Consider the following 27,571-nt stretch of genomic DNA (forward strand, 5'->3'; position numbering starts at 1 on the left):
ACAAAGTACCAGCATAACAGCCATGTCTCCTCAGTCCTTGGCAGCTCTCAAAAGTCCTGGGCAATTCAAACTGGCCCTCAGATATCCTCTCAGTCTCTCTTTGCTTCTAAGATGCTGCTTCCAATAAATTCTCTTTCTTTGGGTCTCTAAATTTATGACACCAGCTCCTCCCAGTTCAGTCATCTCTTTTCACGTCAACAAGTCCATCCCAAAAGTGGGATTCACAAGCTCTGGGTTTTAACACAATCAAACCAAAAACCAAGCTAATGAAGGGGGATCTTTAAATTCCATTACTATTACACCAGGTAGACTGGCAGATAAACTTTACACATATTTCCCCATGTAGGGGTTTCAAATTTCTTTTTTTTTTTTGGTTGACACCTTTACTAATTTGGTAGAAGCTTCCCCTTGCAGAACTGAAAAAAAAAATCCTGTTAAAGGAAATTATGTCTCTTTTTGGCTTGCCTAGCTCCTTACAGAGCAACAATGGCCCAGCTTTTATGTTACAGCTAATGCAGGCTATGGCAAAGACACTTAAAATCACTTACCACCTCCACTCAGCCTGGAATCCAAAATCCTATGGTAAAGTAGAGAAAATTAATCATAACCTTAAGTGGGTCCTTACTAAGCTATGAATAGAAACCTGAGAAGATTGGGTTAAGAAGCTACCAATTGGGATGCTCAGAGTACAAATTACACCACAGGAAAATAAAAATATCAAGTTTAGTCCCTTTGAACTCCTGTATGGGAGGCCCTTCCTAACCTCTGAGATCCTGGTGGAACCAGAGCAGACTTTAATTACCCAATTTGCAACTCAGTTAGGAGCTGTCAGGAATGCTTTGACTGAATATGCCAATAAGTATCTTCCAAAACCTCTTGGCAATGAAAAGGAGTGTCCTTCTGCAGTACAACCTGAAGATTGGGTCTACTTAAAGTCATGGAAAACCTAAAAGACAGATGTCAAATGGAAGGGAGCCTACTGAGTCATACTCACCACTTCTATGGCAGTAAAACTCAAAGGTCTCCTCAGCTGGACTCATAATTTTAGGATTAAACCTGTTGCTTTCTCCCCAGAGACTCCAGAATATACCTGTGAGCCCTTGGAGTACCTCAAGCTAATGTTTAGAAAGGCCTCAGCCTCCTCCAGCCGAAAAGATAAAAAGAGGTGAAATTACATCTGCTCTTTTCCTTTTGGCATTGCCATAGTCATCTTCAATTCCTACCAGGAAAATTGACTTTTATACCAGGGACATTGTCCTTTCTCTACTTTTTTGGTGCCTTTTTGGTCTTTGTTTGCTTAACCTCCTCGACAAGTTTGTCTCCCCCAGGGTTTGAGCTGTCAATCTCCGGATGATCACTCAGGCTATACCAACCTCTGACCTTATAGAAGTGTTCCAGCCTACTGGACCTGGCACCAGGCATGTTCTGGAGTCTGAACCCTTCAATGTGAAGTTTGACTCCCTTGAATGGGACCCAGAGAGTAAGCGAGAGCTCTATAACCCTTGCCAGCAGGAAGCTATTTCAAAAGCTGAGACTTTCACCATTTACCCCAAAGGAATTTGGGTCCCATTTGTTTGAGGGTGGAATGATTAGGTACAGGCTCTGAGAAACCTTTTGAATTCAGATTGAATCTTCCCATTTGATGAGGCATTTGTTTGAGGCCATAAGCCTTTCTTTGTGGCTCCCCCAAACCTCTGTTACTAGCCTAGAACTCCTTTGTCCAGCTAGCTCACACCCTTGATCCTCCCAAACCCTCCATTGTCTCATCTCCAGGTAGCTTCCAGGTATCTCCCACCGTTAATCTCTCATCACTAGAGTTTGACTTCATTTGACTCCTCCTGAAGACCCTCCTGAAACTCCTCCCCTAGACTACACCTAGATTCCTCCCCCCAACCTGTCTGTATATAAGACCCATCTAGATTCCATGAGGTGCCTCTAGTGCAGAATCACTCTGTGTTAGATAAATCTGGCCTGCTTGTCCAGTACAAAGCATCACAGATACTGAGGCTCCTTAAGAGTCTACCCATTAAGGTGAATCTTCAATAAACTTTGCTTTTCTTTGGCTGAGAGAAGACTTCAGTCTAAATCATTCAGCAGGATCAACCGTGTTGGTATTTTAGGGTCTCAAGCACCCCTAACCCTATACCTCAACATTTTATGGTGACTGTCATCACACTGACAATTGATATGCTCGAGATTGTATATGTTCCCTAAGGAACCTACCTTTCAGGGTGAGTGTGGGATAAGGAGGACCATAAAGAAATTCACAGCAGAATAAGTGAATGTCCCTCCAAGGTTTTGTCCTAATCCTAAGGAGCTCTAAGGGTAAACATTTTGTCTAGGGCAATTGAATCTCTACCATTAGTTTAATTAATTGTTTCTTTACTTAAATGGATCCCTTTATCTGAGTATATATGCTTCCACCTGCCCATATCTAGGGATTATTTGTTCCAACAAGGATGTAGTAACCCTAGAGGCCATGGCCTGTGCAAGAGGGAAGGCTTCTACCCACAATGTGAAGTGATCCACAATGACCAACAGGTATCTTATTCATCCTACTGGGGGCACCTCAGTGAAGTCCACCTGTATACTTTGAAACCCCAAGGCTGCCCTCCCATTGGAGCCTCCTGTTGGCTGTATTTGTTTCTCCTTCAACACACAATGCAGCCATCAGCTATTTGGAGTGCCAATGCATGTGTTCCAGAACATGCGTACTGTGTCAAGACTGCATCAAAGAGGTTCTGGATATCCCAATGACTGCCCTAGTGTCGGTGGTGTAAAACCTGCCTTATACTAGGCTTATTCAGTACCTCACACCCATCAGCTAGGAGCCAGCTTCCTTGAGGGCCTTTTTCAGCACCTAGGTCTACTATGGTTGTTCCTCTTCCCCGATGAGGAGTGGGGAGAGGCAGACTCAGATCAAGGGAGGGGATGAGAACCAATACAGGTTCCTCTCTCAGTTTCAATTCTCTAGCCCTCCTGTCCTCCTTATCCCTAGAATTTTAAAATTCCTCTTCTCCCCCAACCTGGGTCATAAATGTGTCTCATTCATTCAGTATAACTACCAATTATATTTTAGGAAAACAATTTTAACTGAAATTCCTTTTAAGCAAAGGCAAGCTTGGCAGCTTATGACTTCTTAAATCACAATACTTTGAACTATTAATGTCCCATTCATTATTTTTCTGTTCCTCTGACAGTGTAATTCTTAATTTAATCGTTTCACATTTTTAAATCACATTTCTTAAAAAACCAATTTATATACAACAAAGTTCAATTTGAAAATTGCTTTAACACTAATTTATACATTTTACAATCATATTTATCCTGGTCTTTTTTTTTTTCTTAAAAAAAATCCAGCTCTATCTTTGAAAAGCTAAAACCACATCTTCTCTCTAAGACCCCAAAACAAAACCATCCTAGGCATTAATGCCTCACTCCTATTCTTCGGAGACACTTGCAAAAAGTTTTAATGAGATTAATTAAAGGGTTTGTCCCAGACCAAAAAGACCTAAGAAGGTGTGGCTAAGTCCCCCTCCAAGCAACTCCACAGGATGGGAGAGGGAATGACTAAAGAGCATATGGACCTTAAGGCACATAGCTTGCTATGGCTCTACTAGTTTTCACTCAGACCACTCATGCCCTCCTTTACTGTACCAAGAGATCCACATTTCTTCCCTCCCTCTGCCCCTCCTTTCCTGAGAGGCTTACAATCTCCACTCAGAGTGCCCCAGATACTTTAATTAGAGATTTGTCCCTTACCTTTCTCCTTATCAATGGAAAAACTTCAGATCCATCCAGCTCTGTGGCATCCTCTTCACTAAGAGGGCAGGGAAAAACTCCTTAAATGATCAATCTTAAAAATTCCAGAATATGAATTAAAGTTCCCAAGTTTAAATGAGCATTCATAACAATTTATCCAATGTCTTTCTCATTTTATCCTTAGATACTTTAACCCTACATGAATGTGATAGTCTATAAATTCAGAAAATACTGCCAGAATTGATTTAGTTACCTTCTGGTTACATTCCAATATGCAAAAACTTTTCACTTTGGGTGGGGCAGGAAATGGTTAAGCCTTCCTTATTTTGACTTGAGAGGAAGAAAAAAAAAATCCTCCTCCCTTTTCTTATCTTTCTTTCCCTTCAGACTCCAAATCTGGCCAGAGCTTAGAATGTAAAGAGAGAGGAAGATTTTGTTTTACACTATTCAAGAGTAGCCCTTGCTGTTCTTGAACAAATAGACTGATTACACAAAGATATACACTTCACACAGAAACACACAGAGACACATCACAGACAGAGACTCAAATACAAAAAAGCCCTGCTCCTAGGTGCCTTTCACTTTATACTTTGTTAATGTCCAAATAGCAAGCTTGGCTCCTAATGGGCTATCTTCCAGAACATCTGGAAAGGGGCTATGTTGCTTACCACCCACATTTGACTGGGACTTCCCCATGGACTGACCCAAGGTTCAGCAGTTCTTGCCCATTAAGGCTCATCATGTCTTACTAAGGGGTGAAGTCTTTTTTAAATTTTATTTTTAATTTATGGAATAAAACAAGCATTTCCATAACAGTACAAATATAATAAAATATCTTTTAAATATACAACAAAATTATCATGTAAGTTTTTTTTTTCTTTCCTCACCCACCATCCTAGAGATGGCCAGCACTAGACACAAATAGATACATATACAAGAGTGTTCTATACACACATCTCTTATATCAATTCTTTCTGTGCATGCAGATGGTATCTTCATATGTCTTTTATAATTAATTTGGATGTTTATATTAGTTAAAATAATTTATTTGCTCAAAGTTATTCTTAAAACAGCATTGCTATTACTTTATACAATGTTCTCTTGATTCTGCTCATTTCACTCTACATTATTTTGTGCAAATCTTTCCACATTTTTCTAAAACCATTTCTTATAGCATTACATCACAATCATGTGATGTAATATAGCATTACATCGCAAACCTCAACTTGTTCAGTCATTCCACCAAATGATGGGCATCCCTGAAATTTGAGTTTTTGCTACCCCTAAGAGTGCTGCAATAAACCTTTCAAAAAATAAAGTTTCTTATCCTTTTTCCCCAGTGATCTTTGGAAACACACCAATTAGTAGTATTGCTGGGTGAAAAGTTGAATAATTCTTTGGGATTAATTGAAGACTGCTCTCCAAAATGGTTGCATCAACTCACAATTCCACCAACAATGAATTTGTGTCTTGATTTTTTCCACTTCCTATCCAGCATTTCTCACTTTCCCTTTCTATCATTTTAGCCAATCTGTAAAGTGATGTCTCAAGGTTTTTTTTTTAATTTTTTTTTAAATTTGCATTTCTTCACTTAGTGATGACTGAGAATTTTTTTTAGACGAATAAAAATTCCATAGATTGTTTCATTGTAGAATTGTCTATTAATATCCTTTGACCACTAATCAATTGGGGAATGACTCCCATTCTTATAGATTTGATAAAGGTCTTTATATATTTTAGCTATGAGACCTTTATCAGATAAAATGCCAGAAATATTTCCCCCAAATTTTCTTTTATTCTGGTCTTGAATCCATTTATTTATACAAACCATTTTTTTCTTTTCAAAATATATTTTATTTCATTAAGTATTTCCCAATTGTATGTAAAATGTTTTAACATCTATCTTTTTAAATTTAGAATTAAAATCCTTCATCTTTTCCATTCCTCGGATTCCTTGGCAAGGCAAGCAATATCATATTGATTAGCATATGAAGTCATGCAAAACATATTTCCACAGTAGTCATATTGCAAAAGAAAACACAAAACCTGAATAAAAACACAGTTTAAAAAAGTATATTTCAGTCTGCACTCAAGTACTCATCAGTTTTCTTTCTGGAGGTGGGTAGTACTTTCATCAAGACTTCTTTGGAATTTTCTTAGATCATTGACTTGTCAGAGTAGCTAAATCTTTCAGAATTGAGCATCCTTCAATAATTCTGCTGCTACATAAAATGTCCTCCTAGTTCTGCTTATTTTCCTTTGCATCAATTCATATTATTGAGGACCACGGCCAGAGGGGCTCTGACCCTGATGGCTGAATAAGCCCTCTCAACATAAGACCCTGCTAAACAGGCTCAAAGTGGTTCCCCATCTCCCAGGAAGGCTCACAGGCATGGGCTTCACATCCCTGTGAGAAGTTTGATATGTGCCTGGCCTGGGAACAAGGATACTTGAAGAGTTTTCAAGGGAAACTAGCATAATGTAGTAACCTAGTATTAACAAGAAGCCTTGGGACAATTCCATCCTGTTCTAGGGAGGTTTAGGGAGGTTTGGAACATCCTGCCCAGTACTCATACCCTGATAACAAGGATAGAGTACATGGCTGTCATGTATGAGGCAAATGTGAATTAGGATAATGGTGTAATCCCAAAGACAGTGGCTTATAATGACTATGCAGTTTTACACTATATATATATATATATATATATATATATATATATATATATATCCCCTGAACTCTTAGCTCAATAAAGTTGATTCAGTTTTCCACCACACTGGAGTCCTGTCTCCTTTATGATTGTCAACCTGTGGGCAAGCAATCTTTTATCTATCTTTTCACCTAACTTTTCCTTCTCAGTTCTGCTGCTGGCTGGCATGGCTCCTCTCCACCACTATCTCAGACTCTGCCACTGAAGGGCAGGGGTCCCTTGGTGTGCTTGGCTCCTCACATCATATAAGCCTTTTAAAAATATATTCTTTTTAAAAAATGTTTATTTATTAATTTTAGTTTTCAACACTCACTTCCATGAGATTTTGAATTCCAAATTTTCTCCTCATTTTTCTCCTCCACCAACCCCAAGATGACACGGAATTTGAAATAGTCTACATATATGTCATACTGAACCTATTCCCACATTTTTCATGTTGTAAAGAAGAATTAGAACCAATGGATGGAACCAGGAAATAGAAGAAACAAAAAAGAAAAAAAAGAAAGAGAATATAATATACTTCAATCTTCATTCAGACTACATAGTTGTTTGTCTGGATGTGGACAGCATTCTGCATCATAAGTCCTTTGGAAGTGTCTTGGTTCTTTGCATTGCAAAGAAGAGATAAGTCAATCAAAGTTAATCATCATACATTGTGGCTGTTACTGTCTACAATGTTCTCCTGTTCTGCTCCCTTCAGTCAACACCAGTTCATTCAAGACCTTCCAAGTTTTTCTAAAATCTTCCTGCTCCTCATTTCTTATACCACAGCAGTATTCCATTACATTCATACCCCATAAGATGTTCAGTCATTTCCCAAATTATGAGCATCCCCTTAATTTCCAACTTTTGCTCCCACAAAAGAACTGCTAAAACTATTTTTGTACACATAGGTCATTTTCTCATTTGTATGATCTCTTTTGGATACAGTTCTATAAGGGGTATTGCTAAGTCAAAGGGTACACATGGTTTTTAATAGCCCTTTGGGCATAATTCCGAATTACTTCCCAGAATGGTTGGATAAGTTCAACTGTACCAACAATGCATTAGTGTTCCAATTTTCCTGCAACTTCTCCAGCATTTACCATTTTCCTGTTTTGTTATGTTAGCTAATATGATAGGTAGGATGTGGTATCTCAGAGTTCTTTTGTTTTCCATTTCAAGCAAAAATGAGTTAGAGCATTTTTTTTATATGACTCTAGATGGCTTTAATTTCTTGAACTGAGAACTGCCTGTTCATATCTTCTGGCCATTTATCAATTGGAAAATGGCTTGCATTTTTACAATTATTTTTTATTTTGTATTTTATTTATTTATTCATTCATTCATTTATTTGTTTTTATTTATTTATTTCAAATGCTTTATTAACTTCTGATTTACAACATTCATTTCCTGCCAGATATTGAGTTACCAATTTTCTCCCAGTTTTTCCCATACCCACCGCCCCAAAATAGCAGTCCCAGAGGATATCCCCTCCTCCAATCTGTTCTCTTGCATATTTTCTCCCATACCCCTTTTGACTTTTCCAGTGGATCTCTATGCCCCAGTGCCTGTATATCATATTTCCCAATTACATGAAAAATAGTATATTTGAAGATTTGATTTTAAATATTTGAATTCCAGATTCATTCCCTTCCTCCCTTGGCACCCACCCTTATTGGGAAGATAAGCAGTTCAGTATAGGTGGTACATGAGTGGCTAATACAAAAAAATAGCATAGTAGATGTATTTTAAAAGAATGACTATATTTCTCTACCTCCTGTCTGACCTCCCACTTGTTCTATTCTCTGCTTTGATCCTATACCTTTTCAAAAGTGGTTGCTTACAACTTCCCTCACCACCAGGCTGCCCTCCCTTCCATCATGCCCCCTCTCATACCCTGCCCCCCCCACTCACCTGGAGGGTGAGATACTCTATTTAGTTTGTATTTCATTCCCTCCTCAAGCCAAATTCAGTGGGAATAAGGTTGATCTATTCCCTTTTGCCTTCCTATTCTTCCCCTCCATTGTAACCATTTTCCCTTGCCTCTTCTATATGAGATAGTTTACCCCATTCTGTCTCTCCCCATCTCTTTCCATTATATTCCTCTATTACCTCTTAATTTTACCTTTTAAGTATCATCCGTTCCTGTTAAATTGGTCCTGTGACCTCTATCTAAGTATATCTGTAAACGTATATACATACATTCACATATGTATTCATATGCCCAAATACCCTCATATATAGACATATGTAGACATATATATTTCCTTCAACTACTGAGAAAAGTTTCATAAGTTATAATTATTGTTTTTCCATGTAAGAATGTTAATAGTTCAACTTTGATAAAATCCTTATGGTTTATTTTCCTTGTTTGCATTCTCATGCTTGTCTTCCTTCTTGTATCTGAATGTAAAATTTGCTATTTGACTCTGGTATTTTTCAGCAAGAATGCTTGAAAATCCTCTATTCCACTGAATGACCATATTTTCCCCTGAAATATGATACACAGTTTTGCTGTGTACGTGATTCTTACTTTTAATCCCAGCTCCTTTGACCTTGAGAATATCATATTGCAAGCCCTTTAATTCCTCACAGTAGAAGCTGCCAGTTCCTGGGTTATCCTGATTGTGTTTCCACAATATTCAAATTGTTTCTTCCTGGCTGCTTGTAATATTCTCTCTTTAATCTGGGAATTCCAGAACCTGGTTATAATATTCCTAGGAATTTTCTTTTTGCGATCTTTTTCAGCGGGTGAGTGGTAGATTCTTTCAACCTCTATTTTACCCTCTGATTCTAAAACATCAGGCCAGTGTTCCTTGAGAACTTCCTGGAGGGTGATTTCTATGTTCTTACTTTGATCATTTCTTTCAGGTAATCCAATAATTTTTAAATTATCTCTCCTGCATCTATTTTCCAGGTCAGTGGTTTTTCTCATGCGATATTTCACTTTGCTTTCTATTATTTCATGTCTTTGGATCTGTTTAACAGCATCTTGATTTCTCCTGAGGTCATTTGCTTCCATTTGCTCCAATCTAATTCTGAGACAATGATTCTCCTCATTGAGCTTTTGAGATTCCTTTTTCCATCTGGCAAATTTGGCTTTTTAAGGCATTCTTTTCCTCCTTGCCTTTTTGAGGCTCTTTTGTCATTTGATGTAGTCTATTTTTAAGGTGTTATTTTCCTCAGTCAGGCTGTTGACTCTCATTGTGTAATTTTCTTGCATAGTTCTCTTTTTCCAATTTTTCCTCCACTTCTCTTATGTGCTTCTCAAGGTACTCTATGTCCTATAACCAGATCATATTTTACTTTGCATCTTTTGGTGCAGGAGTTCTGACTTCATTGTCTTCCTCCTGTTCCATGCTTTGCTCCTTTTTGTTCCCAAAATAGGAGTGTAATGTTAGAATCTTCTGTCTACTTTGTTTCCTTTACCTGGTCATTTCTCCCCTCAGTCACTTGACCCCTGGGCTTTTTTCCACAGCAGGACTCTGCCACCAGAGAGGGGAGCTTTTGTCCCAAACGCTGGGGTTTTCTCGGCTGCCAGAGGTATTAGATGGTTGTCCTCTCTGAGATCTCCACATGTTCTGGCAAGCTTGACACACACCCTAGGACCTCCACCCTAGACTGCACTCCAGATCCAAGCAGGTTAAAGCAAGAGAAATTACCCCTCATACTGGTGCTTGGTCTCCCTACACTCTGCAGGCTGGGAGTTGAAGCTGCCAGGTGGCACTGGCTTCCTGTGCTGGTATCTCAGCACCTTCTTGCTCCATGGGCCAAAGCCACGTACTCCCACTTCCTGGGTCCCAAAGTTCAGACTGCACTGACCTCTCACTTTGTCCTTCACATCTATGTGTTGATAAATCTGGAAAAAGGCCACAGTTGCTGCTGATCTGGACTCCCCCCAGCCATGGGCTAGTCAGGCCTGCCCAGGGGCTAAAGCCTCAGCTTGGGGCTGGGCTCTGCTTCCAGACTACTACACTTGCCAATTCCTTCCAGGCTGCTGGGCTGTCCTCAGTGGGAGGTTAGCTTCTCTGTCTCATTTTGTGGGTTCTGCAGCTTCAAAATTTGTTTAGAGTCCCCTTTTTACATGGATTGGGGAAGGTGGAAGCTGGAGCAGCAGGGAGGTCCTGCTTCTACTCCACCATCCTGACTCCGCCCCCATATTTTTACAATTTTGACTCAATTCTCTATATATTTTGAAAATGAAGACCTTATAAAACACACTGGTTTTAAAAATTCTTCCCCATTCTTAATTCCCTCATAATCTTTATTGTTTTGGCTTTTTTTGTGTAGAAACTCCTCAATTTAATGTAATCAAAATTATATATTTTGCACTTCATAATGCTCTCTATCCCTTGTTGGGCATAAATTTATCCATTCGCCTTAGATATGACAGGACATCTGTTCCTTGCTCTCCCAGTTTTCTTATAGTTTCAGCCTTTATATCCAAATTGTAGATTTTCTTTTAGTCTGCCGATTACTATCTTGGTCCATGCCCAGTTTCTGCCCTACTATTTTCCAGCTTTTCCATCAGGTTTTGTCAAAGAGTGAGTTCTTATACCAGAAGCTGAGGTCTTTGGGTTTATCAAATAGTATATAGATGTTGACTACAGTATCTTGTGTACCTAATTAATGTTCTATGGATCCACCCCTGCATTTCATAGCCAGTACCAAGTGGTATTTTTTTTCGAGGAGGAAAGGCAAGGAAATTGGGATTAATGACTTGCCCAAGGTTGCACAGCTTGTTAAGTGTTAAATATCTGAGGTTTGATTCAAATTCAGGTCACCCTGACTGTATTTACTGAGCCTCCTAGTGAAGTAGACTCCTAAATATTTTACAATGTCTGCAGTAACTTTAAATGAAACTTCTCATTCTATGTCTAGCTGGTGAAATTTTTTTGAAATGTATAGAAATGGCAATGATGTATGTGGGTTTATTTTATATCTTTCAACACTGGAAAAGTTGTTTGTGATTTCAAAGGCTTTTTTATTTGATTTTCTAGAATTTGCTAAGCTTATCATCATATCATCTGCAAAGAGTGATAGTTTTGCTTGTTCCTTGCTTATTCTAATTATTCCAATTTCTTTTTTCTCCTGTTGTTAAAGTTAATATTTCTAGTACAATATTGAATAATAGTGATTATGATGGATATCCTTATTTCACCCCTGACCTTAATGTAAAAGCTTGTAGCTTATCCCCATTACATACATTCCTTGCTAATAGTTTTAGGTAGATGCTACTTATCTTGTTAAGGAAGACTCCATTTATCCCTATGCTATCTAGTATTATTTTCCTTTTTTTTTTAACAGGAATGTGTGCTGTTTTTTGTAGAAAGATTTTCTGCATTTATTGAGGTAGTCATATCATTTCTGTTACATTTGTGGTTGACATGGCCAATTACTCTGATAGTTTTCCTAATATTGAACCAGCCCTTCATAGTATATTACTCTCATGGTAAATTTGTGTAATGTTTTTGCTAATATTTTATTTAAAATTTTTGAATCTATATTCATTAGGGAAATTAGTTTGCTTTTCTTCTCCCCAGTTCAGGTATCAATATCACATTTGCATCATAAAAAGAATTTAGTAATGTTGTAATGTAATCCAAATCACATGCCACCTGATTTGGAGCCTACCATTTAGCCCCCTATTTAGCCCCCTTTATCTCTTTTCCAAAACCCTGTAACTGCTTGTAAAAGCTTAAAGGTGTAGTCCTGGGTAAAAGTGAATCACCCAAGGCATAAGTTCCCTACTCCCTTATCTTTCCCTGACTTAGTTCTTCCTTAAATCAGTAAACCTTGAAGCAGCATTTCATATAAGGATTATGGTGCAAGTCTGTATAGAGATCATGGGGCAAGTCTATACCATGCAAGAGACCACCCTGCTCTGGGATGCTGACCAAGCAATTTCTTCCTCCCAGAATGCTGACCAAGCAGGGTCCCCCACAACCTTCACCCAGAACATGACCCTGACCTGTTTCATGACCCTAGCCTATTTGGGGCATTCCACTGCCCCTGTGCCTTCCACTTTGTACCCTTAACCATCTTCCAGGAACAACCCCGGTTGTGCCCTTTTACCCTTGTCGCATGTTTCCTAAATTACCTCTGAACTACAGATCCAACCAATGGCTGTTCTTGGCTTCTGTATGTCATTGCTTACACTAGCTCCCCTCCCCAATTGTGGTTTTTGCCTTTATAAGCTTTGCATCTATCCCAATTCAGGGCTGCCTGATTTGAGTGTATACTAAAGTCGTGCACTTGATCAATAAATCCACATATAAATTTATGTAAAAACCAGATTTTGATCTCACTCTTATTCTCTTCACAACAGTAGGACTCCTTCTTCACCTATTTTCACAAATAGTCTATATAGTATTGGAGTTAATTGTTCTTCAAATATTTGATAAAAGTCATATATAAATCCATCTCGCAGTTGTAAAGCCAAGTGTGAGCAGCTATCCAGAGGACTGCCATGTAAACAGCTTTCAAGGTTCTGATCACATAGTATTGTGAATTCCCTTTATTCAGTAACAAACTAAGACAAAACATTAACAGAAACCAAAGTACAGGATTCACTATTTAATAACTTAACAACTTATCAGTAAAATGGCTCCATGGGTTTGACCTAAGTGGTCACATAGTTTTAAGCAAAATATAACATTCATTTAGTAATGCAATCATTTAGTATGTCCTTAAGTCAATCATCCATAAGGAGGTAAGCTTCTTAATTGACACAAATTACAAAGGTAAAAGTTGTCCACTCCTAGGTCACATTGTCTTAATCTCTTCAATCAAAAGTCCTCTTTCTTCTTAATTGGAGAAGTTCTTAACTCAATCACCTAAATGAAAAAGGTCAGAGTTCTCCACCCCTAGGCCACAGTAAGTCATGGTTTTCTCAGTTTTCATTAAATACCCAAGGAAAGGGCTTTTCATCTTGACTCAAGGCAGGTTCTTAACTTCTATGGTTTCTCTTCCATGGTACCAGCTCCCACCCAAATCTATACAGCTGTCACGTGGGTACAAAGGCAACAAGCTCTCAGATCTTTGTCCAGCTTCTTGTACAGTTGCTGTTCCATACTGAAGCTCACAGTGTATGGTCCACTAAAGTCCTTCACAGTTTCTGTTCCTAGGAAGAAAAAGTCTGCAAAAACCAAAATAATAATCATGCACATTTCTGGAATCCTCATCAGGTCACTTTCTGCCTGTTAAATCAAAATAGACCCAACAACAAGGTCTGATGAGTCAACACAGATCATCAGTATAGATCCTGAAACTCTGAAAATGTCAGCAAGACACTCCTTCATGATTTTCATAAATATACGACAAGAAAATCTTCTTTCAGGGCTTCTAAACCAGCAGCAAGGTCCCGGGGGTTTTGTAAAAACAGCATGATCCTCTCTCAGCAGACAAATATGACAAAGTAACATCAAAAGAGGCAGACAAAGTACCAGCACCACAGTCATGCCTCCTCCCAGTTCTCCTCTGTTCTTATTTCTCAGTTCTTCTCAATTCTCAGTTCAGGCCTCAGTTCTCAGTTCTTCTCAGTTTGGTTCTTAGCTCTCTTCTATCTCTCCAGCAGCAGCAGCCCAGACTCTAGATGGTCACTCCCAGAAGTTCTGGCCTTTCTCAGCTTGTGCTTCTCCTTATATACAGTGTTAGCTCCTCTCTGTTCTGACCCTACTTGTTATGTCAACAAGTCCATCCCACTGTGAGATTCACAAGTTCTGTGTCTTAATACTTGACAAAATCAGGAATTTGTAACAAAGTACTAAGTACCTGTTTGATTGCAAATAAAAGGGGCAGGGAAGTTCTTCAAATTCCCATTGCCATTACAGAAGGGGTGGTTTTTATTTTTTTTTTTTACTTTGGTAATTCACTATGGTTTCTTCTATTTCTTTTCTGAAATGGTATTAAGATATTTTTTCTTTTCTGTTAATTTGAGCTATTATTATTTTTTTCAAATATTCATCTATTTGATTAAGATTGTGAAATCTATTGGCATAAAGTTGGGCAAAATATTTCACAATTATTTTAATTTCTTCCTCATTGGTGGTGAATACATTCTTTTCCTTTTTGATACAGGTAATTTGGTTTTCTTTTTTTTTTTAATTAGATTAACCAAAAAATTACCTATGCTATTTTTTTAAAAATAAAACCAGCTCCCAGTTTACTTATAATTTCAATAGTTTTCTTCATTTCAATTAATCTGTCTTTTGGCACTCAGTAATCATAATTTGGTATTTAATTGGGGATTCAAATTTGTTCCTTTTCTAACTTTCTTTAGTTTCATGCCCAATTCTTTCTTCTCCTCTTCTCTTTTTTATTCACAGAAGCATATAGAGATATAAAACTTCCCTTAATAACTGCTTTCCCTGCATCCCGTGAGTTTTGGCGTGCTGTCACATTATTCTCATTCTCTTTTAAGAAATTATTTATTACAGATGAAGTTGAAGCAGGGAAACTCTCTGAGCTCCCCCCCGCCCATAACCACCTCAAATACCTATAAAATATGATGCTAAACAAACTTCACAGCTACAGAAATCACAAAGTGACAGAGAGAAACAAATCCCCTGCTGAAGGCAGCCCCAAAGCCAGAAAGGAAATGAATATCACAGCATGCTATGAGTAGAGCCCAGCCCAAAGTGAGCCTTTGCTTATAGCCCAGGGCAGCCACTCCAGCCATAGCTGGAGGAATTTTGAGAGAGTAGATCATTTATTAACCCATAAATGCCAAAGACAAAGTGAGATGTCAGAGTGGACTTTGGGAATACAGGGTCTGGCAGTTTGGTCTGGCCTCTGCCTTGGAGGGAGAAGCAGCTGAGCCATGGTGGCATGTTTTCCAAAAGTGAAAAAAAAAGAAATCATTGAATGTTTACATGATTTTTGGATGACACACTCATTATTTAGGATGAGATTATAGAAATGTTAATGAAATAGGAATGTCTTACCCCCTCATTAATAGGTCTAACACATGGAGCTTGTGTTGCATTCAGTCCAGATCACATGGAGGTCAATATGGGAGGAGGTTTTCCGAGGAGGAGAGAGAAAGAGAGAACTCCAGCCAAGAGTCATAGCAAGCAGAGGACAAAGAGAGAGAGAGAAGAAAGCTGTGAGAGGGTGGAGGGAGGAATTTTGCCTAGAGGAACTTGTATTTGGATAAGCCTGATCTAAAGAAGGCTTGGTATTTCTGCACTTTCTGTATTAATGATGAAAAACTTGCTACATCTTACCTCCTGGTATCCTAATTATGTTCTAAATAAATAATTTGCTTTTGAGGAAGAAAGTCTATTATATTTTGCAAATCTACACTGGAAATACACAATGCTTATTCATAGCAGCTGCTATGGGTATCACATTGGCATTGCATTTGGCAACAAGGACGGCATTGCAAAATATATAACCTCTATTTGGAGATAGGAAGACTTTAGGGAAGAAAAGGGTATCCTGGGGCAGGAGGATTTACCTTACTGCTCCCTGGTTAAAGAATAAGCTAAAAAGCACAGGAGTCTGTGAAAACTGAGAAATGCAGCTAAAAAAGGAAGAAACAATAGAATTAGATATTTGCAAAGGATATCAATAGAGCCATGGCAAGAAATGCCAGGGGTATGTAGAAGAGGATGGTTGTTGTTAACAATTTATTGTCTTATATGTAAAAGTAGAGACAAATTAGTGGAGGAAAAGTTTTGGCTGGAAAAGGAGTTAGCTGATTTGCATGAGAAGCTTTCTACACTATAGCATCAAAATTTTCCTTTAGAAGAAAAAGTTAGAAAGTATCACATGGTAGTAGGAAAGACAGCTCATTTTAGCTGAGAAAAATAACCAAAAAGTTAACAAAAGTTAGATGCATGTGACTCTTGCATGTGAAGGGTCTGTTTGGGATGCAGACACCTGGGAAGAAGATACATGGGAGGAAAGTGAAAGAAATTCAGATGAGGTAGCTTCTAGGAATGTGGATGGTCATCCAACATGAGGTAACCAGAAGAACCAGGGGTGGCACACAGTGTTTGAAGAAGTAATTGAGCACAGAGGCCCGTATGAGTCCTGATCAAAGAGGTGGCAAGTTGATCCACCAAACACAAGGGCCATTGCCAGGCCTACAACCCCAGGAATGGGATTGGATGTACCTGGGTAAGAGACAAATGCAGGGCCCCTGGCAGTGGCAGCAGCTACTCCTGGGACTACCAACTCACAACCTGGAAATTTAAAAATCCCTATCTGAACTTCCAGCGACCAGGACGGCAGAGTGAACCTCTGACTAAACCAATCCCCCTTTCCCCCTGACCCTGAAAACACAGTAATTACTGCCCAAGAGCAAAATTGTAAACAGTAAAGGCTTGGGAAGCTTACAGGAAGGGTATGGCCAAGGCCCTGCCTCAAAATGGGTAAAAAGCAGACTGCAAAGACAAAGACTCTAGATTCCTATTACTGTGAGAGGGAGGAACCAAACTCAGAGTGACACAGTATTGACTCCACAACCACAGCTGAAGCCTCAACAGGAAATATAAACTGGTCTTAGGCACAGAAAGCATTCTTAGATGAGCTCAAAAAGAACTTTGAAAACCAAATTAGAGATGTAGAACATAAAATCAATAATTCTTTTAAAATCAAAATTGCAAAATTAGAAAAACATTACAATGAAGGAAACAGCTCCTTAAAAAGAAAAATGTGGGAACTAAAAATGAAATCTGAACATATGGAAAAGGAGCTTCATAAACTAATCAAGAAAAATAATTCTTTAAAAATTAGAATCAACCAAATTGTAGCTAATGCCTCTATAAATCACCAAGAATCAGTCAAGCATAAGACCAAGAATGAAAAATTAGAAAAAGAGGTAAAATATCTCAATGGAAAAATAACTGACCTGGAAAGCAGATCCAGGAGAGATGACGTGGTAATTATTGGTCTACCAGAAAATCATGATGAAAAAATGAGCCTGGACAACATCTTCAAGAGCTTATCAAGGAAAACTCCTCCGAGATCCTAGAACCAGAGGGTAAAATAGAAATCAAGAGAATTCACCAGATACCTCCTGAAAGAGATCCCAAGTTGAAAAGTCCTCAAAATGTGGCAGTCAAATTTCAGAACTACCTAGTAAAGGAGGAAATATTAAAAGAAGCCAGAAAGAAACAATTCAAATATTCCTGAAACACAGTGAGGATAGCACAGAATCTTGGAGCTTCTACACTGAATGAATGGAGGAACTGGAATATGATTTTTCGCAAGGCAAAAGAGATTGGGTTACAAACAAGGATCACATACCCAGTGAAAATGAGCATAATCTTCCAGGCAAGGAGATGGTCATTCAATGATATGTCAGACTTCCAGAACTTCCTGTTGGAAAAACCAGAGCTTAATGGAAAATTCCACGTCCAATCACAAGACTCAAGACGGAAGTAGAAAGGTAAATAGTGAATACACACACACACACAAAAAACCTGTTATTTAATAAAAGCAAACTCTTTACATCTCTATAAGGGAAGCTGGTATCTATTAATATTGTGAATTCTATAACTATGGTAACATCTAAAAGGGATAGAGATAAACAGAGGGTGTGGCTATAAATTACACAAAATGATATGAAGGGAATACTGAGGGAGGTGTGTTCAAAAGGAAAACTCTTTAGGAGAGGAAGGGAGAAGGGAGAAAAAGCATAAACAGGGGAGGGAATAGTATGGAGGGAAATATACAGATACTAAGCATGGCTTTGAATGAGAATGGGAGGAACTCTCCCATAAAACCAGAGTTGAATAGAAAATTTGACATTCAGATGCAAGAAGCAAGAGCATTACAGGAAGGTAAACAGGGAAAATTAATCATAAGGAAATCATCAAAGCCGAACCACTCATACTATCACATGGAAAAATGATAATTGTAAGTTATGAAACTTTTCTCTGTATGAGAATAGTAGAAAGGAATAGAAATACACATACATACATATATATGTCTATATAGGAGTGTAAATGGATTTATGAATACACATGTGAATGTGTGTATATACATGTATAGGTATACATAGAGAGAGGGCACTGGGCCAATTTAATAGGAAGGGGTGATACTTAAAAGGTAAAATTAAGAGGTGAGAGAGGAATATATTGAGAAGAGATGGGAGAGACAGAATGGGATGAACTATCTCATACAGAAGAGGCAAGGGAGAATGGTTACAATGGAGGGGAAGAACAGGAAGGCAAAAGGGAATGGGTCAACTTTATTCTCATTGAATTTGGCTTAGGGAGGGAATGACATAGACACTAAAGAGGGTATCTCACCCTACTGGAGAGTAGGGGTGAAGCAGATAAGAGGGGGAATGATGGAAGGGAGGGCAGTATGGGGGGGAGGGAAGTTGGAAGCACCCAGTTTTGAAAAGGGGCAGGATCAACATAGAGAACAGAACAAGTGGGAGGTGGGATAGGAGGGAGGTAAATATAGTCAGTCTTTTACAATATATCTACTATGGAAATGTTTTGCATAGCTACACATGTACAACCTATCCTGAGTTGCTTATTTTCCCAATAATGGGTGACAATGGAGGAAGGGAATGAATCTGTAAATCAAATTTTTAAGTCAAATGTTTAACAAATGTGTGTGTATGTATGTATATATGTACTATTATTAATATTATTTTACATGTAAGTTGTAAATAAGACACAAAGGCACTAGGGCATAGTGATGCAACATGCCCTACTGGAAAGTCGGAGGGTGTATGGGAGAAGATATGGGAGACAGCAGATTGGAGGAGGGAATATTCACTGGGATAGCTGTTTTAGGGTGGTGGATAGGGGAAAGACAGGGAGAAAATTTGTTACTCAAAATCTTGTGGAAATGAATCATGTAAACTAGAAGTTAATAAAGCACTTGATTAAAAATTTATAAAATAAAAAATCACAATAAATAAAAAAAAGAAAACTGCAATTATGATTGGAGATACAGATGTATATCACAGCACTCCCTTAACAGTTTTTCACAGAAATATAATAGTGAATACTGTTCCTCCTGCTTCCAAACACATAATTCTGACTCCACTCATTGGGGAAATAGAGCACCCTCTTTCCGATGTGCTAGATAATATTACACATTTTTGTGACTTGGGGGAATGAGGAAAAGATAAATTTCCTCGAAAGAAAAGAGAAAATAGTCAACAGATTAAAAGTCAGAAAAGATTAACAAAGAGATGAAGAGGGAATGAAATACACACTAAATAGGGTATCTCACCCTCCAGGTTAGTAAAGGAGGAAGGGGTTGTGAGGGGGCATGATGGAAGGGAGGGCAGGCTGGGGGGGAAGGAGTGAGTAGCACCCACTTTTGAAAAGGGACGGGATCAAAGTAGAGAATAGAACAAGTGGGAGGCGGGATAGGAGGGAGGAAAATATATCAGTCTTTTACAATATATCCATTATGTTATTGTTTTGCATTAGCCACACATGTGCAACCTATACTGAACTACTTATCTTCATATATATACTATTATTAATACTCTTTTACATGTAATTAGGTAATAAGATATACAGGCACTGGGATATAGCTATCCACTGGAAAATCTCAAAGGGCTATGGGCGAAAATATGGGAGAGAGCTTATTGCAGGAGGGGATATCCTGTGGCACTGCTATTTTGAGGCAATGGGTGTGGCAAAAATGAGGAGAAAATGTGTAACTCAAAATCTGGCGGTAATCAATGATGTAAATAATAAGTTAATGAAGCATTTGAAAAACTAAAAAAAAACTCTGTTAATTACTGAGGAATAGAGTAGTGGATCAATGGAAGAGATTGGGTACATGAAACTCAGCAGTCAATGACTATAGTAAATTACAATGTGATAAACCTAAAGACCCCAGTTTTGGGGGATAACTGACTATTTGATAAAATCTGCTTGGAAAACTCAAATATTGCATAGCAGAAATTGGGCATATATCTAACACCATATACCAAAATCAAGTTGAATTGAGTGCACATGGGGTAGCTAGGTGGCACAGTGAGTAGAGTGCTGGCCCTGGAGTCAGGAGGACTTGAATTCACATCCGGCCTCAGACACTTAACACACACACAATCAAAAACCTAGCCGTGTGACTTTGGGCAAGTTACGTAACCCCAATTACCCTCTAAAAAAGCAAAAACAAACAAAAAATAATAAATGGGTGCACAAACTAGGCACAGATGATAAAAATGTAAGCAATCTGGGAGAACAAGGAAGAATATATCTTTCAGATTTATGGAGAAGGGAAGATTTTATGACCAAACCAGAGTTAGAGAGCAGTGTAAAATACAAAATGGATAATTTTAATTACATTAAATTGAAATGGTTCTATACAAACAAAGTCAATGTAACCAATCTTAAGAGGGAAGTTGAAAATTGGGAAAGAATTTTTACAACCAGTGTCTCTGATAAAGGACTCATTTCTAAAATATACTGAGAAGTGAATCAAATATGTAAGAATACAAGTCATTCCTTAGTTGATAAATGGTCAAAGGATATGAACAGGTCGTTTTCAGAGGATGAAATTAAAGATATGTATAAGCATATGAAAAATGCTCTAAATGACTTTTGATTAGAAATATGTAAATCAAAACAACTCTGGGGTACCACATCTCACTGCTCAAATTTGAAAAGATGAAAAAATAAGAAAATGATAAGTGCTGGATAGGATGTGGACAAATTGGAACACTACTGCATTGTTAGTGCATTTGTGAACTGATTCAACCATTCTGGAGAACAATCTGTATCCATTCCCAAAGGGCTATAAATGCATACATACCCTTTGACCCAGCAATACCATTTCTAGGACTGTATAGCAAAGAGATCATAGAAATGGGAGGAAGATCCGTATGTGTAAAAATATTCATAGCAGCTCTTTTTGTGATGACAAAGATTAGGAAATCAAGGGGATGCTCATCATTTGGGGAATGGCTAAACAATTTGTGATATCTCTATATCTATATCTGTATCTATATCTATCCATCTATCTGTGTGTGTATATATATATATACATATATACTCATATATATACATATATATTTATATGTGATATATAATGGAATTCTATTTTGCTATAAGAAATAAGGAGCAGATTAACTTCATAATAATGTGGAGAGATTTATATAAACTGATGTTGAGTGAGAAGAGCAGAACCAGGAGAAATTTGTATACAATTACAGACGCAACTTATGTGTGGGATGACTAACTTTGATAGACTGGCCTCCTCTCAGCAATTTAAGGTTATGAGACAAGTCCAAAAGAATCATGATGAAAAGAAAAGAGATATCCACATCCTGAGAAAAGCTACAGTGTCTGAGTGCAGATTGAACCAAACTACTTCTTCTCTGTTTCTTATATTGTTGTTGTTTCCTCTTACATGTTGCTCATTCCATTGGTTATAATCTTTTACAACCTGTCTAATGTTTAATCTGAAGGTATTTTTAGATCCTATATTTGATTGCATGCCTCCATGGTGGGGGAAGAGAGGGAGAGGGTGAAAATTTGTAACTCAAGGAATTGTGGAACTGAATGTTGTAAACAAAAAGTAATAAAATAAATAAATTTTAAAAAATGTTATGTGAATCCATAATTGTTATTATTATACCATCCCGCATTTAATGAAAGCTAAGGACAATAATACTTTAAGTCTCATTTTCAATATTACTTTTATGTCAAAAATTATTTACATGTTCAGGGACATTTTGTATGTTTCAGTTGAATCCATATTACTATAATATGAATTACATTGCTACATTAAATTAATATGGTGTTACAAAATTATAATTACTTAAGGGGATCATCTATGTCAAAGTAAAATTTTCCTCACCTTTGTTACAAGTATTAGCCCCCTCTAATGTTTCTTAGATGAACATATTATGCTATATAATCTGGAAGCCTATGACCTGGCTATATAATTTTCATAGAAATATGGAACTAAAATTGTATATAAAGAACTTCTATGAATTTAGGAATTCATAACTTTGAATTATATTTTGAGAGAGTTTTCAATAACATTCTTAGTAAATCATCTCAGAATAGTAAGAAAATAAAACAAAGGAAGCATGTTACACACTGTATTAATTAAATTTAGAACTTCTAAATTTACTTTTACATCCATACATAAATTTAGTAATTCTAAACAAAATTTAACATTTAACATCCTTCTTTTAATGTTTTTGATCTCTCCATAAAAACACATGTAAATATGGATATATGCAAATATGTATCCAATCATTAATGTAAAAATTCAAAACCCAGCATTATTCAATTATTTCCTATTTTACATTTAATTTTGGATGCATAGGTATATAATCCAATAAAAACTGTTTTTGATGATTTAAAATATAATTATAATTTAAAACAAGACATAGCATGTTGACTAGAAATCATGGTATCAAAAACTTGGGGGGGGGGGAGTGTAGAAGAAAAAAGTAGACCCTGAACATTAACTATTTTGTTTTGCTTTATTATTTTAAAGGCAGTAACATTTTACTCAAAGGCACTTAAACAGCTTTCCTTTTAGTAGAAACTGGAAAAAGCACTTCATTCAAAATTATAATAATACCAAATGGGATAAGGTGTTAATAAGAATTCAATTATAACAAGTAGTGTTATATGATTTTCCAATATTTGCTTAATTTACATTGAAGATATAATATATTGCTAAAAAGGAAGCTATTTCTAAGTTTCTAAGATTTAACTGAGTCTACAATCTTATAAACATAACCTTACTTCAGAAGATTAAAATGATTTCTATTACACAACAAACCTAAAATTTAAACAAATCAGATACTGTATGAATAATCCAACCACAATTAACATGGTGAATATGTGAATGAATAAATATTTTTATATCAAATTCCTTTGTTTGAAGTGTACAAAAAACCTAGGCTAAAGTAACTAAGTAAACAAAGATAGTCCTTTGATGTAACAATATATGTTGTGTAAGTTTTTATTCATCTCTTTAGGAATTCCTGCACTCATCTACTACACACTTTAAACATTTAAGAATAATACTTAGAATAGAGATGACGATATTTAAATCCCAAGAGCTGGGTTTAAACACAAATATTCTGTCTTCTAGTCTACCTAAACTAATTCGATTTCATAACAGTAGTAAATGTTATATATCATATTGTAAACTCTCAAAACATTATTTTCTCATTGTAAGAGCCCCCAATGAGAATGGATACGTTAGCATAGGTATATTTCTTTTCATGTAAAGGCAACTTCAGTGAAAATTTCCTAACATCTGGTGTGTGTGTATATGTGTGTGTGTGTCTGTGTGTACACACACATATGTACATCTGTATCAGTATGTATGTATATTTAAATATGCATTTGTTTATATGCACGTATGCCTTTATGTGCTACAGTAATTTATAATAGTCAACTTAGAGGGAAAAAGAAAACATCTCTGGAACTTGTTTTGAAATTTTATTTTGATGAAAATATGTAAATATTAGTTATTTTATGTATATGATTTTATAAATGTTATATTAATGGGCAGTTGCTATTCTGCATGTCAAAAGAGTGCTTGACTTACATCCCTATTTTTTTTTATTATTATTTATTTAATTTATTAGGTCAGGAATTTATTACCTCAAGAGGTAACATAGGCTGACATTGAACAGAGGAAAACAGGTGAACTTGTGTTTGACAGACCCAGCAAGTTAAGGAAGACCAGGCATTCTGAGGCCCTGTGCTAGACCTCTGGGAGGTGGAAGCCAAAGACATGGCCGCCATCCATCCCCTTCCTTCCAGTACTCTTCAGTAAAGTGCTTCTCATTCTTTTCTGCAGGCTTTGGAAGAACTAGGGAGTCAGACCCTATCATGTGCCAGACCTGACTGGAGAGAGAACAAGGGCTTTTGAATCAAGGCCATCTTCCTGACCTGTGTGGCTTCAAAAATTATCCTACGCCATTATCCAGCATGAAGGGAGCATCTTTGTTGCTCTGAGAAGCAAATAGGTTTTATACAAAATGTGAAGGACCCACAGCTGGAATGAAGTGAATAGAGAGCTCCTCCAATGAGAGAGAGGGAGAAACTCTCCAAGGTTTTCAGGGAGCTTCTGTGGAACAGGCTCCCACCTGAATCTGAGGTGGCTCCTCCTGCTGGGAAGATGCTCTTAAGAGTCCATTAAAACAAAGAACACTTCTGGGAACTTGTTACCTTTTTTTTAAAACTCTGAAAACAAAAGAAAACCAACTAAAACAAGGTTTGCTTGGAGTCCATGCTGAACTTCCTAGTACACCAAGACCAGATTTATCCAACAGTAACATCAATGGCATTTCTGAGTAAAGAGGTGCATTCTGAGGAGAGCTAGGGTCCCTGGGGATGTCTGTGGGCCAACCACGACCAGGCAGAATGGTGGCTTTCCTCCTGTTCGCCTAATCACTGTCAAGCTTCCTTTTTCAGAATGGATCCTGAATCTAGGCTTTCCATCAACAACTCCCTTTCGCGCAAAGTGACGGGGTTCAGATTCAGAAAAAGGCAGAGGACAGCCCCAAGTTCATACCTAGTAATATACTCTCCATTGTTTCATTCAGGTCTCTGTATACTCCAACTAATTAAAGTAAAGAAAAATGCAGAACTACAAAAAAAAATTAATTAGCTGGGGAAAAATACAATATAAAACTTTTTTTTTCATTTAAAGAAAAAAAATTCTCATTATAATTAATATCCTACTTATAAGAAGAAAAAGTGGTATAGGAAAAAAAAAATCCTTGATTTTTTTCATGTGGCCTTTATATCTCTCTTCTCATTTTATATGTACGTTATTTGGGTAATACTGCCTCCTTCTGGCAGAATATCTGAAAGTAAAAACAAACACTGAAGGAAGGAAAAAAGTATTAACAAAGAAAGATTTGAAGGTGGTCTTCAGGAAGAGTAGGGAATCCTCAGAAAACTTGACCCACATGCTTCATTCAGCTCCTAGGCCTGGGAAACCAGGTCGGGAGTCAGTAAAAGAAGACTGTGGAGGAATATCCTGCTGCTTTTCTCCTGAAACTCATGTAACAGCTCGTCAATCTCATTCTCCATGTCTTCTATGTGTTGCGATATTTTGTGATATAGCTCAAAAATGGTATAGCTCACACTGGCAGAGTTCACAAATGAGAAAGGCTCCCAGGGTTGCTTCTTCGTGGTTGTCCTGCATGTCCACATTAATCACATGCACTGGCTGGCAGGTCTCTTGCTCACTGGAATTTAAGTCTTCTACTGTTTGGTCATAGACTCTCTCTTCACAGGTAAGCATGAGATCAAACAAGTTTTTACAATTCTGGAGTCTTTCTGCCTGGGGCTTGATTCTCTTATTTCTGTTCAACATGTGCAAAATACCATTCTGTATACAGAGATCTTTGTCTTTCCTAAGAAAATCATATGTTGTTGTGAAATCATAAATACTCGGCTTGTCTGGTGATGGTTCTGGAAGTCTCACATGAGGTCCTGTTCCAAAGGACCTGATGCTGAATCCTTCTTTCCTTAGGAGGTTGTGCATCTCCATGCTCTGCTTCTGGTTACTGGTGCACACCACGGCCACTCGCAGCGGTGATGATGGCATGATGGCTGCAGCTCTCATGTTCCTGGCACGGGTGGGCGTCGAGACAGCAGCTGCCTCACTCAGCGCGAGCAATATGGCGGCAGTGTCTGAGGCTAGCCTGACCCAAGCAATGTGTTGACGTGCCTTTTTTTTTCTAAATGTTAGCTGTGATTCTGATATCTTCATCTGTGTGATATGAGTTATATATAGATATTCATTCCTGTCATATTCTTAAAGTTATCCTTCATTTAAAACCATTGTTTACCACATTTTTTAGGGATATTATCAAGCAAGACAACATATTTTAACTTACCCCATTTAATGGATACGTTTTCCATCCTAGCTCTCCAAGCACAGTTGTTGTATCAAGCAAAATAACTGAAAAAAAAAATCACATTTTCAAGTAAATAACATTTGAAAATTTTTGAAGCATTTTATTTCAAATTTCTATTTGAATATTCATTGCATTTTATTATGCACATTAGTTCTTTAATATCTAGAAAAATTCTTACTATTAATGAATTTGCATAATTAAAAATAAATCTGTCATTTGATACCAAATCAATTTTAAAATGTGTTTATACCCAGTGGAGTGTGGTCATTTAGTGTTAATTTTTTTTTCCTCCTGGAGTAACTTTATGGGAGGTAAGTTGTGTATTCTTGATTGAGGGTATACAATTTTCATTTTATATGGACAAATGATAAAAGCAAAACAATCATCAAGTGTTTATTATATTCTTCTTAGGCTTCTGAGTGATATTTGAAGATCCCAGGCCAGTTTTGCTATATCACAGAACAAGGAAAAGAGTATGATGTACAATAAAATAGATTAGGAGGGGAAGCCAAGATGGAGCAGTAATGTCAGGGACTCACCTGAGCTTTCCCCCAGTTCCTTCTAAAAACCATTTAATAATGACTCTAAACAAATTTTAGAGTGACAGATCCCAGAAAACGACAGAGTGAAATAATTTTCCAGGTCAAGACAACTTAAAAGTTTAGCAGGAAAGGTCTGTTGCATTAGGGTAATAGAGTGCAATCCAGCACAGACTATATCAGCAAAGATGGGGCCCAGCATACAAGGAGCAGGTCTCGGGGTGACTGAATCATGGGCAGCAGTGACCGTTTCCAAACCTGCCAGCCCACAGATTCCAAAGACAGATTAGAAGGTTAGTGGTGGTTTGTCCAACCTGGGTGAGAATGGAGCATAGTCTAGTTCAGGCTATGGCAGTGTATACCAGGGCCCAGAAAACCAGGAGCAGGTCTTGGGAGTGACTGTATGATCAGTGGCAGGCAGCTGTTTCCAGAGCTGCCTGCTTGTAGGCAGTAGGGTGTTGAACAATTGGTCAGAAGGAGATTTCAAGAAACTCTTTACTGGAACTGGGGTCAGGATTCTGTTGCTTTGCCCATGGTCATATGCAGGTCGCAATTCTAGGTGAAATTCCTAGGAAAAGGCAGAGTACTAGTATACCGCTGTCTGGGGCCATAGTGGAGTGGGCACCTCCTCACAGTTCCTGGGCAGAAAAAAGTGCTTACGATCACTCACAGACCAGAGGACATGCCAGGAGGGACTAAATACTTACAAGTCCTTAAAGGTATCTCTGCAAACAGTTACA

At 37.6% G+C, this 27,571-nt stretch overlaps 2 protein-coding genes across 2 annotated transcripts in view; both read right to left on the minus strand.

The window, feature by feature from the left end:
* Positions 1 to 27,571, minus strand: part of EPHA6 (EPH receptor A6) — an 862,386-nt gene that overhangs the window by 771,307 nt on the left and 63,508 nt on the right. Inside the window, exon 2 of the mRNA XM_069100744.1 lies at positions 26,272 to 26,336. Coding sequence (XP_068956845.1) covers positions 26,272 to 26,336 — 65 coding nt within the window. The remainder of the gene's footprint in view (positions 1 to 26,271; positions 26,337 to 27,571) is intronic.
* Positions 25,352 to 25,979, minus strand: LOC138171150 (RNA polymerase II subunit A C-terminal domain phosphatase SSU72-like). The gene is made up of 2 exons (XM_069100500.1): positions 25,514 to 25,979; positions 25,352 to 25,479 (listed from the first exon to the last, which is right to left on the minus strand). The coding sequence occupies exons 1-2, from the start codon at positions 25,977 to 25,979 to the stop codon at positions 25,352 to 25,354; spliced, it is 594 nt and encodes a 197-aa protein (XP_068956601.1).

This window comes from Petaurus breviceps, unplaced genomic scaffold, assembly GCF_028583685.1.
Source record: "Petaurus breviceps papuanus isolate PSGF00001 unplaced genomic scaffold, PetGlider_PUasm1.0 419, whole genome shotgun sequence".
Lineage (NCBI taxonomy): Eukaryota > Metazoa > Chordata > Mammalia > Diprotodontia > Petauridae > Petaurus > Petaurus breviceps.